Source organism: Sinohyriopsis cumingii, chromosome 12 (genome assembly GCF_028554795.1).
Source record: "Sinohyriopsis cumingii isolate HCF-2022 chromosome 12, ASM2855479v2, whole genome shotgun sequence".
In the NCBI taxonomy this organism is placed as follows: domain Eukaryota; kingdom Metazoa; phylum Mollusca; class Bivalvia; order Unionida; family Unionidae; genus Sinohyriopsis; species Sinohyriopsis cumingii.
Window position 1 is genome coordinate 44,910,410 of NC_142972.1, and position 20,375 is coordinate 44,930,784.

General features: G+C 33.7%; 1 protein-coding gene across 1 annotated transcript in view; it reads right to left on the minus strand.

Annotated features, from left to right (window-relative positions):
- Positions 1-10,311: 10,311 nt before the first annotated feature.
- Positions 10,312-20,375, minus strand: part of LOC149786362 (E3 ubiquitin-protein ligase HACE1-like) — a 142,718-nt gene continuing 132,654 nt past the window's right edge. The window contains exons 25-26 of the mRNA XM_089976789.1: positions 14,751-14,864; positions 10,312-12,266 (exon numbers count right to left, since the gene is read on the minus strand). Coding sequence (XP_089832915.1) covers positions 12,164-12,266; positions 14,751-14,864 — 217 coding nt within the window. The 3' untranslated portion in view covers positions 10,312-12,163. The remainder of the gene's footprint in view (positions 12,267-14,750; positions 14,865-20,375) is intronic.

A 20,375-nucleotide genomic window follows, 5' to 3' on the forward strand; every position in this document is an offset into this window, starting at 1 on the left:
AGATAATGACCATCACACTGTTAGATTTCAACAAAAGAAAATTAGATAATGATGTACTTTAGAAATGACTGACTGTTTATGCTTACATATATAGTTGCAGGACATGTGCATCTCAAACAAAAGTGAAAGTAGTTCTGTATTCCATTTGATGGCCAATAACAAAAATTAAAACACAGCATTGAAGAAGCCAGACTCTACATGCAATGTATGGAATTATTATATGGAAGTCTAATCCAAAGTGGGAAATGACATCATTCAAGCTCTGAGCTTTGAGCAGAATGACAGTCAATTATACTCAATGACAAGGTGATGTCTACACTTTTTTCACTAAAGCCTCTGGACTCTGATCGAAGTTCCAAGATCGTGTTTTCCAGGGTCAAGTATCTAAAATGTTGCTTTATTGAATTCATCAAAAAAGAGCTAGAGAAAATGCCTCTCCCCCCTCAAACCAAATCAAGAAGATCTTCATAAATGAGAGTGAAATGTCAAAATTATTGTCATTGGCACATATTGATATTTATACTATAACATCGTTCACCGTTACAGACTTACAATATGAACTGTACAATTACTACACCATTTCAGATGGAGGACATGAAATATAATTCACTGGATTTTATCATTCAGATATCGATTACTTCTATCTGCACTGAGAGTTACTTTAATATCTTTCATGCGTATTACTTTCAAATAGTCAACAGTTGTAAATAAGATGCGTGTGTGTGTGATTAGGATTTTTAACGCAGCTTTAACAATTTTTCAGTCATATCGCTACGTTGTCTGCAGTGTGGCAGTTCATAGTGAATTCTAGCACTGGGGCATCAAGCCGCAAACACGTAGCATGATGTCCCACCCAGTCACATTATCCTGACACCAGGCCGACCAGTCCTAACACTAACCTCTTAATGCTGAGCGCCAAGCGAGGCAGCTGTTAGTACCATTTCTGTAAGTCTTTTGGTATGAACCCACGGCCTCCTGCTTCCGAGGCGGACGCTCTAATCAGTAGGCCACCAGAGTGGTGAAATAAGATGCAATATATTCCTAATGATATGGGTAGTAGCTGCTTTGACATTGATTCATTTAAACCTAGAGCAACAATTATGACAATAATTCAAATTACTGGAGTCTTTTATGAATTTAAGTTGATCAGGATTATGCACAGACTATGCAATACCATTAAAACTTCCTTCAAATGGTGACTTTAACCACCTTGAATGATTTCCAATTTTTTTATATGCTCTTCTCTTTTCTCATTGTCATTTTTATCAGCTTTTGACCCATTTTCAGTGGCAATTATATACCTAGTCTGCTTGTTTAGAATATGATATGTCAAACGAGGCATATGGAATGAATCAATTTATTACTATATTATCTTCTCTAATACGTTCAGTTTTAAAAATAATTAGCTATCAATAGTAGAAGTCAATTCTTGGAACACCAAGCATTTTCAATCTTGTGTCTGATTTAATGTGTTGTAATCTTAATATCCCACACTACCTGTAGGCAATTCTTGTAATTGTTTATTGGAAGCAACTGATGAAATCAAAAGTGATTCAGTCAGAGAGGTTAGACACTGCTGAGGTTTTAGAATGAAATATAAAATAGCAAACAGTTTTAAATTGGGTGGAAGTGAGCATGACAACAGTTTCAGGTGGCATGCGAATAACAATAGCCAGATAGGTGTTGCAGCAACTGGTGTGTTTGTCCCTTTGGATTTTAGAGGGTTTTGTGAACAATGCTATGATTTGCTGCAAAAATGCAATCTACTTAAAAACTGTAAAACAAGAGGAATGGTACACTATCGATATTGTTGCAGAAAATATATTTTATTGTTGGTTATGACATAATTTCTGATCAACAAGAAAATTATGCAATGTGATCAGCATTAGATGAAACAATGAAGTCATGACAAAAACTTCATAAAGGCATAGTGAACTATTGTTCATTGCAAAAATCTGAAGCAGCTGATACAAATTTTGCATTAATATGAAGGATATTAATTTGAAAGACAATTAGTGGTAGAGGAAATAATTTACAAGAAATTATCAACTACTGAATAGAATGGCAATAACAGAGCTTACAAATCTCAGATTTACATAAGCATGTTGATGAGAATAGGAAAAGAAAAGATCTTTGATGCACCTTAACTGTTCACACAGAAATTCAGAACCGATCTACTAATTTAAATCACCAGCAACAGCCACAGAAAGGCATGTAAAGATCAGTGATATTCATCTCTATATGCAGCCAATGAAGTGAAATATAAACTGTGAGATTGGTGCATTGGAGACTGACATGCAGAAAATATAAATAAAAATCACCGGGGGACTATAGCACTTTGCAATCACAGCTGGAACAAACAAAAAAATATGAATAATGAACAAAACAATCACCATACATTTATTAAAAAGGTAATACATAATTTAAGCACAAACAATGATACCTGATTAATTAAACCAATGCTAAAAAAAAACTGTCAGACAGTTTGCTAATAGCAAGCTGTAAACTTTGTGTATTAAGTAAAGCTTGTGACATGAATGGGGACAGGATTAACTGGATTAACTATAATTAGTGCTCATATGATTTAACATGATTCTACTGGTGGTAGTTCCAAAATACTGTTTTTAAAATTGAAAAAAGAAAGAAAGAAATGAATCCCACAGTGTTTTTATATTTTATTCAACCGCTACAGGTACCACTGAGAACCAGTCTATTGGGGACTGGAACTGTTAAGTCAGTCTTTGCAATTGGTGCAATGATACTTGGCTGAATAATTAGATCAAGGCAATCTGGTGTATACATGCTGTTAATTGATTATGTTAAAGTTGTAAGTTGTAGGGTTTAGGCCAAATGTGGGATGTGTTTTGAGTAATAAATGGATCAGATGTGGACCATGATGGTTTTGTTTCTCAAATTAAATATTGGTTTTCCTTTGGCTACGGTGAGATGAAAATGAAAGACTAATTAAAACATGATTTTGGAAGAAACACTGAACTAATGCAATACTGGTTAAACATTAAATGGTATATATAAACATCAACCGAGTAAAGAGAAACCGTATAAAATAAGACAAGCTTCAGATGCAAATGAGCATCAACACTGCTGATCCACTGCGTAAGAAGGACATTGATAGGGAAAATGGACAATGACTGGAGGAAAACATTGCTAGACACGAAATATTTTGAGATCTGAATAAACACACAAGTCGATTTAACACAATTCTGTTTATTCCTTTTCATATCTGAAGTACAGCAATTGCCACCTTGTGACAAATAATAGTAAAAAATAGATCCCTTTTGGGCACATGGAATCTGAATCAGGGCTTGTGGAATACAAGCCCAGGCTTGTGATTTTTTTTCAAGTAATCAGCACTGGCATTCTGTCTGAAAAATAGTTCCTTGAGCACTAATTTATCTAAGTAGAATTCATGCCATGCTTTCTGTCAAATTAAATAAAATTTTGTTAATCAGTTTCTGAGAAGTTATTTAAAGATTTTTACATTTTTAGTAAGAATGGCCAAATGTGATGTCAGAAAAGCATGATTTGTACAAAATTAAACAGCTTCATAGCAGATTATTCAGCTGAATTAGTAAAATTGTTTTCCACAGTTTTTGTGAAGAAGCAATTTTAAAGTTTTTCTACTTTTTGTTTTGGCAGTCATATGTAAAGATGGATCAGCATTATTTTTAAGAATTCTGAAATGCCTTAATGTCATAATTCTTTCAATCAAATTCTCTCAAATTACGTTCGGCAATTTTTGAGAAAAAGTTCTTAGAAGTTGTTTAAAATATTTTTAGTAATGGTGGCAATATTTGATGGCAAATCAGCATCATTTGTATCAATTTTTATATAGTCAGGATGCTTTCTCTTAAATTTAATTTTCTTTTGCAATTTTTGAGAAATTGGTTCAAGTTTTTTCTATTTTCAGTAACAGTCGTTTTATTGTTTTTGATCACAGACTGGTATCATTGATACACATCTGAAAGACATTCATGCCAGGATGTTTTCTAACAAATATGGTCAAATTCTGTTTAACAGTTACTGAAATGAAATTATTTGAAAGTTTTTCTACTTTTAGTAATAGTAGCCATATCTGATGGCATATCAACATCAAGACTCTCTGCTGACTAGGTCCAGTGGTTTCTGAGATGAAGTTTAAAATAGTAATTGTTCGATAATGATGCATCATAGTAACAATACACAACGGAAGATAACACCAGATGCAGGATCATCTCCTAAACCAGGCATGGGGTCGATTATGATTGTAATCATAATTGTCGCTGATTACAGTGTGAGCTGTAATCATAATTGTAATCATTGATTTCTGTAGCTCTTTCATTGTAATCATTTTTCACTGACAGTGTTATATGGTGTAATCATAAGTAGAACAAAAAAAAATCACTAATTATATTCTTAAAAACTGTAAGAATAATAAAAGTTTCCATTAACAAAAAACCATGAATGTTGACTATTACAATAAGGAATGGGTAATTTTAGGTTGCCAATATGCAAGCTAATTTTTTGTGTTGGTTTTTTAGTTATACAATATATGATGTAAACATATAACAAAAAAGATAAGCAAATATAAAGCAATCATAATTGTAATTATCTACCTGTAATCAAAATTGTGATCATGGTTTCCAAATAAAACATAATATAATCAAAATCATCTGTGACAAACAACTTGTAATCGTAATTGTAATCAAGCACCTGTCATATGCCCTCTTGGCCTTATGGCCAGGTGAGCTAAAAGGTTTTCATACTTACAAGTAACAATAGCTACATGAGAAATAAGTGTTCTAAAAAATATGAAATGAGCAAAAGAGAACTGAAATATACAACAAGCAGCAAACAAGCTTGGTTAAATATACAAACTGTTTTATGGCTAATAAAAATGTCTATTAACTTTAAAAAAATTCAAAAGACAAAATGTTGTGTCACTTCTCCATAAACATATATTTAACTTTTCAAAAATAATGATCCAGTCCCACTTTTGCAACATGCATTTGATCAAACTTTTAAAAATTAGAAACATTTCTGACATGAATGTGTACCTTGCAATGGTAGGTATTGTATCCAAACATTTCTGACATGAATGTGTACCTTGCAATGGCAGATATTATATCCGAATATTTCTGACATGAATGTGTACCTTGCAATGGTATATCCAACATTTGTTACATATAGAAAAACATAATACACATATTTATAAAGAGAAGGTGTGATCAAAAAGAATGAATGATTAAAAAGTAGTGTTTGCCATTTATATTTAGATTCAGACAAATTTGAGAAAGTTTTTGGAAGAAAAAAAAAAGGAAAACACAAACATGTGCTAGGAGTACAGGAATTACATGCTTTAAAAAATGTTAACTGGGAAATGTTAATCTGTTCTAATTAATGTATGTGTGTGCTAAAATTATAACTTAGCATTCTTTCATGTAAGACCAAAGAATCTGCAGAACATTTTCACAAACAGACATGCAAATACAAATACACACAGAAACAAATTTATACAAAGCGATAAAATAAGCAATAAAAGTTATCAAGTTATCAGATTAACTGAGTGAAATTACACAGTAAGAAGTAAAGCAAAATCTAGAAAAATAACATGATATGGCTGTAACATTTATTTAAAAAGCATATGTAATTAAAATTAGATTCTTAATGAAATTAATGTCAACTTTGTATACATTGAGACTGTTGTTAGGTTTTTGACAATAAAAATACTCCAATTTAAAACATATGTACATGGCTGCAAAGTTTTGAAATTCAAAATAAATTTGATTGCATGAAATATATTTAAATAAAAATTTATACATTTACAGCAAATACTTAGATATGTAAATTGTTGGAAAATTACCTAACAAGGTATAACAACTTTAAGGGAGGAAGGGTAGCTGAAACAGTTTGCCTCATTTTTTGAAAATATGACAATAAAATAGCAAAACATCAACACAACACAAACCACACAGGAATGTTATGTCTCAAGTTTGACAAAATTGGTTCATCTGATTCTAACACACAAGCCTTTAAAATGAAAGACTTGAAATTTGATGTAAATTTCTTAAAACTTATTTTTAGTAATGTATTACCTATTTTTTTTAAAACTATGTCAATCTGATATCCAAAGCCTGTTAGAAATGAACCAGGTCAGTTTTTTTTTTTATATTAAGCTTTCATTAATGAACTAAGAAATTTTCAACATACATGATTTCTTCCTACCAATGGCAGTACCTCTTAGGACATAGTTAAAGATCAGGACATTATATCTCCAATCCCTGGCTCAGTTCGCGAAATAATATCTCATCTATCTCATGCCGTTTATTTCATCCAAAGGCGTACAACTTTAAACATCGTCCTTAAACAAGAAGATCTAGGTGTAACACAAAATATTTAGGATAGACTGATACATAACACTTTTCTGTATCTCAGATTGAGCAAAAATAATTTCAGTGCCAACGAGACTAAACATGTGAAGCAAAACACTTTTAATTTTGGCTCAAAATTAATCACTTTCTGGAATCAGCGAATTCAAACAAAAAGCCAAATAAAGTTTGACCTCATTGAGAATTTTTTATGTTAATCAAGTGTATCATCACAAAACATGTTATGATTCAAAAGTTTCTTGCAAGAAAACTATATAATTTTTGTGACATTCTAAATTAGAATTACCAGTAGTAAAAAACTGAGGGGGGGGGTTCAGTTGTGAATTGTTCCTGTGTAAGCACAAAATTAGTTAAAATTTGCCCCACTTTCAGACTGTGTGTTGGACAGAAGGACTAATTGGGCTGTGTGCTGGACAGAAGGACAGATGGACACAAGAATTGCTAATCAGACTGTGTACCAGACAGAAGGACAGAAGAAATTCTATAATACTGCCTCTACTGAGGGACACAAAAGGTCACCATTCTCACCATAACACAGTTTAAGAGTCTACTACAGTTCAAAATGAGCTGCCAGAATTACCCAAGACCTAATTAAGCATCATCTGGACTGGTATAAGTCTATTAAAAAATAAATTATTTCCAATTTGAATACTTCTGATGTATTTGTCTACCAATTTTCACTTTACACTTTACACCTTGTATCATGTACTATTCAGCTGATAGTCTTCAGATTTGACATTTCTCAATCACATGTCATGTCAAGAGGATTTGATCTGCTGTGACACACAGCATGTCAGACTTGTATGTTTTAAACACTGAGTAAACCATTTTACCGGACACTTGTTTAATCAGAAGACTAAGATGACCTGAGAAAATATCACACGTTTGAGTGGTTAAGCATAGCCAAGGGTACTCCAAGTTTTGACTGGTTTTCAAAATCATACTGGACAATATGCCTGCTTAAAAGTAAATAGTTGTAACCAGTCTATATTATTGATCTTGCTGCTGTAAACGACTAATAATGTAATAAGTGGCCAGTGTCAGTTGTATTTAAGGACATATTCTTTGTAAATTACCTTCTCTGTCCTTCTTTGGATAAGCAACCAAGTGTTCTTTAAGAGTAATGAGTAAATTTATTACTTTTAAAATAGCACACATACAACTTTCATTTCTGAAACAATGAACGGCACTTTATATGCCAGCCCTATAATTAATTGTCCTTGTTGCAGATAGCTTAAATTTATGTGCAATGTGCAGAAACCATTTTTATTTTCTCAGACACAGTCACCTTGACCTTTGCCCTTTCCAGCTATCTATAAAGTCTGGGAACCGAAGATGGTGAAGAACTCAAGTTATTATGCACAAACCAATGACCTTGAAATCTGACAACACAAGCCCAAAATTTACAGGCATCTTCTTTAAAACAAGTGTAAGCAATACACAGTTTGATAACTGTAGATAGTGAACAACTCAGGTTATTGTGTGGAAACAAAATTGTTAAAAGATAGATGGACTGGCAATATCATAACATATATTGCTCCACCTAATGTGGGAGAAATAAACGAACTGCAATTGCCAGGAACTAATTCTTTTTACAAAGCATGTACGATCCAATCTGTGCAGCTCTGCATAGCTCAAGATCTATTTACTCCATAAAGTGTATTTTAAACTTATACAGCATGTATAAAGTAAAAATTAAGTCCATATCGTCACAACAATTCATATTGTTATCAAACATAATAAAGTTAGAGAAAGTAGCAATCAACAATACAAAGTACCATCACTGAAATGTTCCATACATTTATAAAATGTCAGTTAAAATACATACAAAATATATTTAAAAAATAGAGAACAATGAATTTGTTGTTCATAAAGCATCCGTCATAAAACCGAAATATCCACTGAAGATAAAACTTGAGGACAGACTTTAGGAATTATTAATTGTGAGATATTTTTTTTGAAAAAAGCTTAAAATGGTAGTAATTTAAGCATATTTATATATATATATATATATTTCCCATTCACAACCAACATCCAATTTGCCAGGAAGAGTCATCACATGCTTCACACCACATGACTTAAGACATTAATTCAGTGATCAAAATGGCTGTCCATTAAAAAGGTTAAGAAATTATTGTGAACAATATAAAATTTCCTTTATCAAAGAAATGCTGCCAGGAAAATTGTTTCTGGGCCAAAACTTTAGAGTTTATTGCAAATTGAATGAAAAAAATATATTGTGGTCATGTTTCACATGGATTGTAAATATAACAAAGCCTTTTTTGTGAGACAATCCTCTCTACCAACAAAGTGTGGAATCTCAGGACAGGTGGTCTCTAATTAGAGGTTATCATATTATATGACAAAATTGATCAATACATTAAGAGTCTGGTCTTTCATGACAGTGGTCTCACCTCCCTTCCCCAACAAACTCGAAGAAAAAACAACAAGATACCCCCTTTTTGTTGAATACATCCTTCATCTACATAGAAAGTAACAATGTTTAACATTCAGTTTAACACTGACCTAAATCATGGGTGTGGGATGGATAGAGATACAGACAGACAGGCACACACATAGCAACAAAGATGACCTAAATCATGGGTGTGGGATGGATAAAGATACAGACAGACAGGCACACACATAGCAACAACGATGATCCCTAGGTTTATCTTCTGCCAAGCTGGGTTCAACAAAAAGTCATCTTTCAAAATTGGGTTTGACTGAATTTACAACTTTAAGCATCTATATCAATTGAAAGGAGATCTTACATGAAATGAATGAATGGTTGAATATGTCAAGAAAGGTTTCGTGACAGACACAAAAGAGTGAAAGGCTTTGAGAAAAAAAAATAAACTAGTGTTCAATAGATATAAAAGAATGTCATAAAAAACCTAATTTGTCATATGAAGCATAATCTGAAATTAATTTTTTAAGATTGCAAGCATGTTTCTCCCTGGATAAAAATTCTCAGCAAAATCAACCTGTAGCCGATTTATCTCCATATATCCAGGACTCTTAGGATTTGATACAGTGAAGCATTTACTTTCACCTTTTCAGAAATATAACCCTTTCATAGTGATAAATCTCATTACTTTAGCATCATTAGCTATTTTAGCAAGTTAGGAATAACAACACTATGTTCCATCATACTCTTCTTGGCATGCTTTCAACCAGATGACCATCTGTCAGACGGTTCATGTATCATGTCAACCATTTTGACTGTACCCCACATAACTCTCTTTCTTCATGTGACACCATTTTACACCGGTAAAATAAAATATTGCAGAGCAATGTCAACAGCACCTAGAAAACTAAAGTTTATCAAAGAATTTGCATTAGCAAATGTAACTTAGCATTCCTAAAGCTTTTCTGATGTGTATCCAAATTTTCATTTTGGAACAGCAACAGCTAAAATAATCAATGGGAAAAATCATGATGGTATTATAATAAAATTGTTTACTAATAATAAAAATATATTAACAATCTGCACATGACTTTTTCCCAATACTTAATTGGCATTGTGAATATTCTGAAATACTTAATTGGCATTGTGAATATTCTGACAATACTTAATTGGCATTGTGAATATTCTGACAATACTTAATTGGCATTGTGAATATTCTGACAATACTTAATTGGCATTGTGAATATTCTGACAATACTTAATTGGCATTGTGAATATTCTGACAATACTTAATTGGCATTGTGAATATTCTAACAATACTTAATTGGCATTGTGAATATTCTGACAATACTTAATTGGCATTGTGAATATTCTGACAATACTTAATTGGCATTGTGAATATTCTAACAATACTTAATTGGCATTGTGAATATTCTGACAATACTTAATTGGCATTGTGAATATTCTGACAATACTTAATTGGCATTGTGAATATTCTAACAATACTTAATTGGCATTGTGAATATTCTGACAATACTTAATTGGCATTGTGAATATTCTGACAATACTTAATTGGCATTGTGAATATTCTAACAATACTTAATTGGCATTGTGAATATTCTAACAATACTTAATTGGCATTGTGAATATTCTGACAATACTTAATTGGCATTTTGAATATTCAGAAACTCAATCCCTAAATGTATTGAATTTGGAACTTCACAACTTTTTTCTCTAGAAGTGCAAATAAAGAGAGACTAAAGATATAATGTTACAGGAGAAGGTTTTGTTTTTATTTATAACTTTTACCCATTGCTAAACAAATTTAAAAAATAAATTGCTCAAAATAAGTTAAATATCAAGATTCTCTTAAAAGATGATTGAAAATTTACTGTTAAAGCAAATTTTATGAGAAAACAAATCTTGTTACTTTCATTTAATTAAGCAAAAATGTAGAAGATGCTGATTTAATTATAAAGTATATCATAAAGGTCCATTAAACCAAAAACATTTAACGTAAATTGTGTTAAATTATAATAACAAAGAACCATCTCTGATGAACATCTGTAATGACAGATCCACATAAAGCTTTATAATGATGTACACCATTCAAAAGAGTGTTACTGATATGGATAACAGCTTTGAGTCATGTGGCCAAAGCTTATTAACACATTAACCCCTGGAGGTTTTTGTCATTTTCGTCTGAAATTCGAGTAGGAAAACACATTTTGAAAGCTATTTCTGAATAAATCCTAAAACGCCAACTTCCAGGTGATCTTCCAATAACATACTGTCTAGTTGCATTAGAAATATAATTTTTAATTGGCAATTTGGCTCGCGCATGAGCAGAAGAGTAAAAGTTGGAGTTTTTTTGTTTTTTGGGGGGTTTAACAGACCCATTATTTTCGTATTGAGACCACTCTTTATTCCAAATGCCCATCTTATCCTACTTTTTGCAAAGGTTCATCTGTCTGTTTGCAGTTCATACTGGTCTGCCTTAGATCTGCTGACCAAAAAGTCTAAAATCCGGACACAAAATCGGAATCCAACTACGGGTGAATTTTGGGTGGAAAAAAATCTGTCTGCCTTTCTATAATACCACCCACTTCAATGTATCATACATGACCTTGACATTACAGAGCTCGACAGTATGCTACTACCTCCTGCCACTTAAACTCATCGCCAGTGGTTAATGAGTCAAGTAGCAGACTAAATGCCTATTATCAGGTCTGCAGTTGGTAAGGATTTTTATGAGGACATACTAATTGGAAAAAGGAGAATTCGGGAAATGGAGTTATTTCATTGTATGTATATTTGCTTGATTTCACAAGCATAAATGATAGGAATTTGGACTAAATATTTTGTCTGTGAGACTCAATATTGATCATTGTAAACAAATATTGTGGTTGGGACATCACTGAGAGATGCATTCTTTCAAGAAGTGTGAGTTTATGACACTACATCATAAAAATAATCAGAATTTGAGACAGAGAAAAAGATTAACTAATTTCTACTTAAATATCAAACATTTATAACACATATTATATTATGCCACACAAACAAGACATAAAGTTCTAAATGTCAAAAGTATGAAAACAAGTTTCAGTAAAATCACGTGCATTTAAACTTTCCGGATTTAAATATAGAGGTCCCTACAGCATAATTGGTATAAATTACAAATTACAGAAATAAATGCCTCTGATCTAGACGAATAATGTTTTGATTTAAAGAATACATAAGACCTGAGGACAAATTTGTTAAGGCAGGACTATATGAACAGCTGCACTGAATGAAGTCTTGATATCAAGGGAGGTAAATCAGTAGTCTACTTTCTCACTTCTTAAAATAGGCAAAAATAATTCAAAACAGCTCAAGCCATTGCATATCCTTGGCTGCCACACTGTAGAGCTATCAAGAGGCGATCTTTGGTCTCTTTCTTGCTTGTATAGTTTGGCAGTTTCAGCAGGTTTATGCTGAAAAGTACGATAAATTTTGATATTAATGTTTTTCTGCAATCATCAAGAAATAAATTGATAGCATGTTAGGTATATTTTTTGGATAGTAAACTCTAAATTTTGAAACAAATAGCGGTATACACAATCCTGTAAGTTATCTATAGGTTCTCTTCAATATCAATTTACCTACTGTGTCCTTTTGTCCTTCATCTCTTCTAATAGGACTACATTGCCTCCTATTCCTGATATCTGGGATCTCTATGCTTTCAGCAAACTTACATCCACAAATATAAAGAGTTGTACTTCCTTCAAACATGTATATATATAAATTTTGATGAGAGCAGCTTAAATGAATACTGAAAGTACAAAACAACATTTAAGATATATGCTGTGAAATGTTTTAACTGCTGAACAATCTATTTTCTCTAAAATGTTATCATTTAAAAATGCATATGAAACCAAGGCCAAAAACTTCCAAGACAAAAATGGGTCACATAGAAATCACTATCTGGGTTACACAGTAGCCGACATTAGGGTTAAACAGTAGCCATCAGCTGGGTTACATAGCATGTACTTGTTAAGTTACATAGCAGCCACCTTTTGGGTCACATAGTAGCCACCACTTGTGTTACATAGTAGGTATGATTTGTGTTACATAGCAGCTACAATTTAAGTTACACAGTAACCACCATTTGTGTTACACAGCAGCCACCATTTGTGTTACATAGCAGCCACCATTTAAGTTACATAGCAGATACAATTTAAGTAACATAGCAGCCACATAGTAGCCACCGTCTGGGTTACAGAGTAGCCATTATTTGATGCTGATGACATACAACTAATGAATGAGCAGGTGTATTTGTACATATTTCTTTGATGAAATGTTGATTTATGCTTGGTCTCTAATTATAACTGAAACAACTCTACTGTCAAAGGCAATTCCTAATTCAGCAGTTTGTTCATCACTTGTATTAATTTACACAACACAGCTATGTTTAGATAGAGCTTAATAACCAGCCAAAATTTAATGTTTCCATCAGTAGTTTACTAGACTTTATCTTGCTAGTATGCTGTAAAAAAGATTTGCTCAAACTGAATTACATGAAATATTGTGATAGTTAATAGATTACCTGAAATTCTCTAAAAATCCTATGCTGATTTTACTGTAAACCCAATTCCTTAAAAACCCTGTGCCAATTACTGTACTGTTAACTAAATTCCATATAAGCCCTGTGCTGATTACTGTAAACCAGATTCCATACAAACCATGTGCTGATTAGTGTAAAAACGTTTCCATACAAACCCCATGCTGATTACTGTAAACCATTTTCCATACAAACCCCATGCTGATTAGGGTAAACCATATTCCATACAAACCCCATGCTGATTAGTATAAAAAAATTCCATATAAACCCTGTGCTGATTACTGTAAACCAGATTCCATACAAACCCTGTGCTAATTAGTGTAAACCAGATTCCATACAAACCCTGTGCTAATTAGTGTAAACCAGATTCCATACAAACTCCATGCTGATTAATGTAAACCATATTCCATACAAACCCCATGCTGATTAATGTAAACCATATTCCATACAAACCCCATGCTGATTAATGTAAACCAGATTCCATACAAACCCTGTGCTGATTAGTGTAAACCCAATTCCATACAAACCCTATGCTGATTAATGTAAACCAGATTCCATACAAACCCTGTGCTGATTATTGTAAACCAGATTCCATACAAACCCCATGCTGATTAATGTAAACCAGATTCCATACAAACCCTGTGCTGATTAGTGTAAACCAGATTCCATACAAACCCCATGCTGATTAATATAAACCAGATTTTATACAAACCCTGTACTGATTAGTGTAAACCAGATTCCATACAAACCCCATGCTGATTAATGTAAACCAGATTCCATACAAACCCTGTGCTAATTAGTGTAAACCAGATTCCATACAAACCCCATGCTAATTAGTGTAAAACAGATTCCATACAAACCTCATGCTAATTAGTGTAAACTAGATTCCATACAAACACCATGCTAATTAGTGTAAACCAGATTCCATACAAACCCCATGCTGATTAGTGTAAACCAGACTCCATACAAACCCTGTCCTAATTAGTGTAAACCAGATTCCATACAAACCCCATGCTGATTAGTGTAAACCAAATTCCATACAAACCCTGTGCTAATTAGTGTAAACCAGATTCCATACAAACCGCATGCTGATTAGTGTAAACCAAATTCCATACAAACCCTGTGCTAATTAGAGTAAACCCGATTCCATACAAACCCTATGCTGATTAGTGTAAACCAAAAAACTTACTTTCTCAAGCACTAAATGCATTACAATTTTGTAGCCATTATCTTTTGCATACAGTGATATTTTTCATAATTCAATGAGAAACAGTTTCACTATACATGAAATTCCTTTATTCATGTAAAATATGGAAGTAAAACACAGGGAAAAAATGTCTATGTTTATATTACTTACCATGTACTTGCTGTAGGTAGAATTTGTGGAGAGTATGTCACATGACTGATGGTAAACTTCTGTGGACCCCCTCCTCCACAAAGTTTGCTGAATCCCCCATAGGGCACCCTGGAGCTAAAAGTTGAAAGGGAAAATGTACCTGATTTAATACACTGCTTTGTGATGAGTCTGAAAACATATCTGCAATTCACAGTGATGTCCTCAGGTAACTTCATGATTTAATGTGGAATTTTGCTTGATGATTCTGAGACTGATGATTATCTGTCATGTTCATCCATAGTGTATATATCTTATGTTTGTACGGTACAAGGTATAATGGTACTGACACAACACTGATTATAAGGTGCAGTGTAAATTTAGGCACCCCCACAAAAAAAGGCATACAAAACAAACATAAAGGCAAAACAGGAGTAAACCCCTTAAAGTAAAAAAAAAACCAGTTTTAAAAATTCTGATTCTTTTCAAAAAGTCCATGATCTTATTAGAATAAACATCACCATGGAACATGAATAGTTCCATCATCATGCAACACATGAACATCATGGAACACATGAACACCATGGAACACATAAACATCAACATGGAACACACAAACATCAACCAAGAAAGCATAAACATCATCATGAAACAAATGAACATAAACAAGAAAACAAGAACACCAACAAGGAACACAAGAGCACCATGGAACACAAGAACACCATGAAACACATGAACTTCATGGAAAATCTGAACATCATGGAACACATGAACATCAACAAGGAACACAGAAACACCAACAAGGAACACAAGAACACCAACATGGAACACATGAGCATCATGAAACATGTGAACATCATGGAACACATGAACATCATGGAACATACAAACATCATGAAACATGTGAACATCATGGAACACACAAACATCATGAAACATGTGAACATCATAAAACACATGAACATCACGGAACACACGAACATCATGGAACATGTGAACATCATGGAACACATGAGCATCATGGAACACAGAAGCATCATGGAACATGTGATCATCATGAAACACATGAACATCATGGAACACACAAACATCATGGAATATGTGAACATCATGGAACACATGAACATCATGGAACACAGAAGCATCATGGAACATGTGAACATAATGGAACACATGAACATCATGGAAAACATGAACATTATGGAACACATGAACATCATGGAACATATGAACATAATGGAACATATGAACATCATGGAACACATGAACATCATGGGATACATGAGCATCATGGAACACATGCACATAATGGAACACATGAACATCAACAAGGAAAACATAAACATCATCACGAAACACATGAACACCAACAAGGTACACATGAGTACCATGGAACAAATGAGTACCATGGAACACATGAGTACCATGGAACACATGAACACCATGAAACACATGAACATCATGGAACACAAACATCAACATGAAACACATGAGCACCATGAAACACATGAATATCATGGAAAATGTGAACACCATGGAACATATAAACATCATCATGAAACACAAGAACATCGTGGACCACATGAACACCATGGAACACATGAACATCAATAAAGAACAAAAGAATATTGTGGAACACATCAACATCATCACAGAACACAAACATCACAGAACACATTAACATCACCATGGATCACATTAACATCAACATGGAACACATTAACATCAACATGGAACACATTAACATCAACATGTAACACATGAACATCATGCATATTAGGTTAATGTCCTATTTCTGTTATGTCTAAATTACCCATTTTGAGAAGCATCCACATACCAAGTTTCATGTTTATGGGTTAAATAGGGTCAAAGTATTGAGAGTGCAACAAATGAATACAGTAATACCTCAAACATTCGCGAGGTTAGGTTCCAGAACCAGTCACGGATCAGGAGGAATCGCGAATGTTTGGTACGAGTCACTAAAAATGTTAACAAATGCTTATTTCTAGGGTTTAAACCCTAAATATGACCCAAATCATGCTCCCAAAGCACTTTAATTTCATTTAAAAGTTAGCTTAATACATTACTCTTAAAAAGAGAAATAAATGGTTGACGTAAAAATAGAGTACAGCATCGCCTAATGGGTATTTGCCACACTAGCACATTTACAGTACGGTACAGATATACATGTACTAATATTACCCCTATACTAATTCATTGGCTACCATTTTCTTTTGCACTCACAGTAAGGTAAAACCAAGTAATGAATGGGACTGTAAACTTAATGACTGACGTTTTCTTTGTCATTGTCAGGAAGGTAAACTAGGTAAACTTCATATGTCACAGAAGTCATATAACGAAGGTACAATTCAATAAAATAAAGAAAACATGTACGTAGAGGGTACCAATGAAAATTTTGCAAATCCGTGAATTCGTGAATCCAGAAACGCGAATGCACGAGGTATTACTGTACCTGAAAATAACCAAGTTACTCAAGTGTCACAATTAAGTCATAATGACCTACTTTGGAAAGTTGAATTACTCTCCCTGAGATGCATCTATTGAAAGATTTGAGTGACTGTACAATAAGACAGGAAGATAAAGGATATTGAGGGCGCTGGTCAAAAAATACAGAAGTCACTATAGCATTATAATTAGGTAACTTTGACCACTTTATTTACTCACCTTGAAATTCATCTATAAAACAATATTTATAAGTATAGCTGAAATAGGGATTAAAATAGTGATCATCTAATGAACAAGTGTTTGTAAATTTATGTCTCTTAAGCATGAAAATTAGGTCACAGTGACATAAATTTGTTACGGTTAAATTTCATACTTGAAGAATCGTTGAGATACCAATTTTCATGACTGTATGTGAAATAAGGTTCAAAATATAGAGGGTGTAATGACCAAATAGCTAACAATACAAATGTCATTCAAGTGTGAAAATTAGTTCAGAGTTTTTGTATGGCCAATTAACCTCCCTGAGATGCATCTAAGTACCAATTTTAATGAGCAAAGTTGAAATAAGAGTCCTTGATATTAAGAGTATAAGAAACAAATAACTTAAAATATAAAACTCTTAAGCATGTAAATTGTGTCACAGTGATCTACTGTTTGCAAGGTCAAGTAAAACTCTCTGAGATGCATCCACATACCAGTTTTCATGAATGGAGGAAGAAACCGGTACCAGGATACTGGGTGTATCAATGGCTGAAAATATACTAGTCCCTGAAGCATGCAAAATCACCTCACAATGACGTAGTTCTGATACAGCTGAGTTGCTCTTTCTCCATATATTAATTTTTAGGGGTATAGGTGAAATAGCATTCATGATATTGAGAGTGTAATGAATGAACCAATGAAAAAAAGAATGTGTGCGCAAATGAACATATTAGCAAACTGGCTAACATTGTATCTACTTCCAAATTTATTGGCAAGGAGCTTACAAAATTTCACACACATATATGAAAATGTATGGCCCTGACCCTTGAATTTTCAGCCCTAAATTTCAGGGTTTATCTTGTTGAGATCTGAAGTGGAAATGTAACCTGTCTGATTTATTTTTGAAGTTTCGTTACAACTGATCAGAACTGTTTCTCAAAATATTTCTTTGAATTTATCTGAAGCAATGAAATTATTATTCATTTAAAAAGTATACTGATATAATAATGGATATTTTCCATTTGACCTTTTAAGAGTCTACAGTTAGTGTGGTTGTTATTAGACTGTGGCAACCCAAGTCCATCCATACAATGTGAACACATGCATAGATACAATACATTTTTTGAAGCAAATTATGTTTCTCTACGAACAATTACACAGCCACAATAACGTCAGGAAATAAATGCTGCTACATCCTGAATCCAGTCCTCCCAGGGCTATCAATTTTTTTCCTCCATCTATAGCCCTATATATAAAGGTAAGAAACTCTTACTCACCATCTCCTTTTACTAGTGCTAAGTGGCTACCTATCAAAAGGATGTTTATCAGTTTAATATGAGTAATAATTCAACAAGGATGCTCATACTGAGTCAACAAGGATGCTCACATTGGCTGGTGAGTAAGGAAGGGTTTAATAGTAACATGATTTGTTAATTATTCTCAAAGAAATATAATTTACAAAATATATTACTTTCCCCATTTAATACATTACTCAGTCAGATTAACATTAGGATAATGGGTAATAGAAGTAGGAAGTACAAAAGCATCTAACCTCTACCATAGGAACCCTTCAAGGGAACAACGGCTGGATTCCTTACATCAAAAATAAAACACCCTCCTAACATGGGGACAGACAATTTGATGGTCATGTAACCAGTGATGACAATAAATGGACAAGAAGGAAATAATGAGTTTTCATTACCATCAACAAATCAGGATGAATCCAGCAAAAGTATTAAACACAAAGATAATGTTTTGCTGATGTCAAAAACATCTTGTGGTTACTGAATCACAATCACTTGCCCCACCTGATGCAGTTTTCATCTCTGTGATGTTAGATCTCTGAGGCAGAGGCACAAGAAGGTTGACTGAGTATGCCAGCCAAAAGCGTCTACGATGTCTCCGATAAAAATGCTAATTTGATGGTGAAGATCACAGAGATCAATGTCACTGGATGTCCCCAATGTGCACAAATCAATGTCACTGGATGTCCCCAATGTTCACAAATCTGCTGAAAGACCAAAGGACAAAAGCATGTCTCCTTCTTGAGCCTGCAGGAAATATGTCTGATCTGGACCATGATCTTTATCTGGGAACAGGAAGTCCCAAAGTCCCAGATCAGAATGCATGGGTCAAATTATTTGCACCCCCCTCCTTTATTTGGTGGAATAGCATCACCAAGTTGTCCAGCATACTTTCAGCTGATCCTTCTATTCACTACAGCCTTAATGTCCAGTGGTTGATATGGAGTGATTTCTCCTTTGGATTCTAGCTAACCATAGCGAAGTGAGTTAACTGTTGAGCCCCAACCATACAAGCTGGCATCTATAAAACAGTAATCCCTAGTTGAGACCTCTTCTGAGGAATTCCTTCTATAAACCAAAGAATGTCTTGCTATATGTATAGGAATTGTTTTTATCTTGATCAAGATTGTAACATAGTGTTCTAGATGACCGGTAATGGCACACTACTGGCTCAGTAGAGCAATTTACAAATGGCATTGAGAGGGATCAAATCTGCCACCTCCATGAGCAAGCCGAAGAGTTGCAAAACCTCTCTTGCAGAAATCCACTCCCTGCTGGAAATCAAATCTGTAGGGTCAATAATCCACATCAGATACAGGGGAGGGAGCAGAACAAAGTTGAGATCGGTAAAACATTCTATATGTAGATGGACAAAATGCTGGGATGGGGATCTGGCTTCTCCCAATTTAAAAAAACAGTCCAGCTGAGAGAGACTAGAAAGAATGTACTTCCTGCCCTTCACCAAAGAAGAACTTATTATGTGTTTTTGAAGGATGATGTCCAATATGCCGCCATTGCTTTTGATGAAGGTGACCTGAACAGTAACAACATAGTTGTTTGTCTTGGTGAACACCCAAGGACTGATGCTTAGATCATATGGGAGTGCACAAAATTGATATACTATTCCTTGGAAGATAAACTTCTTACCACTGCCAAGTGGGGCATGTTTTAAGCTGAA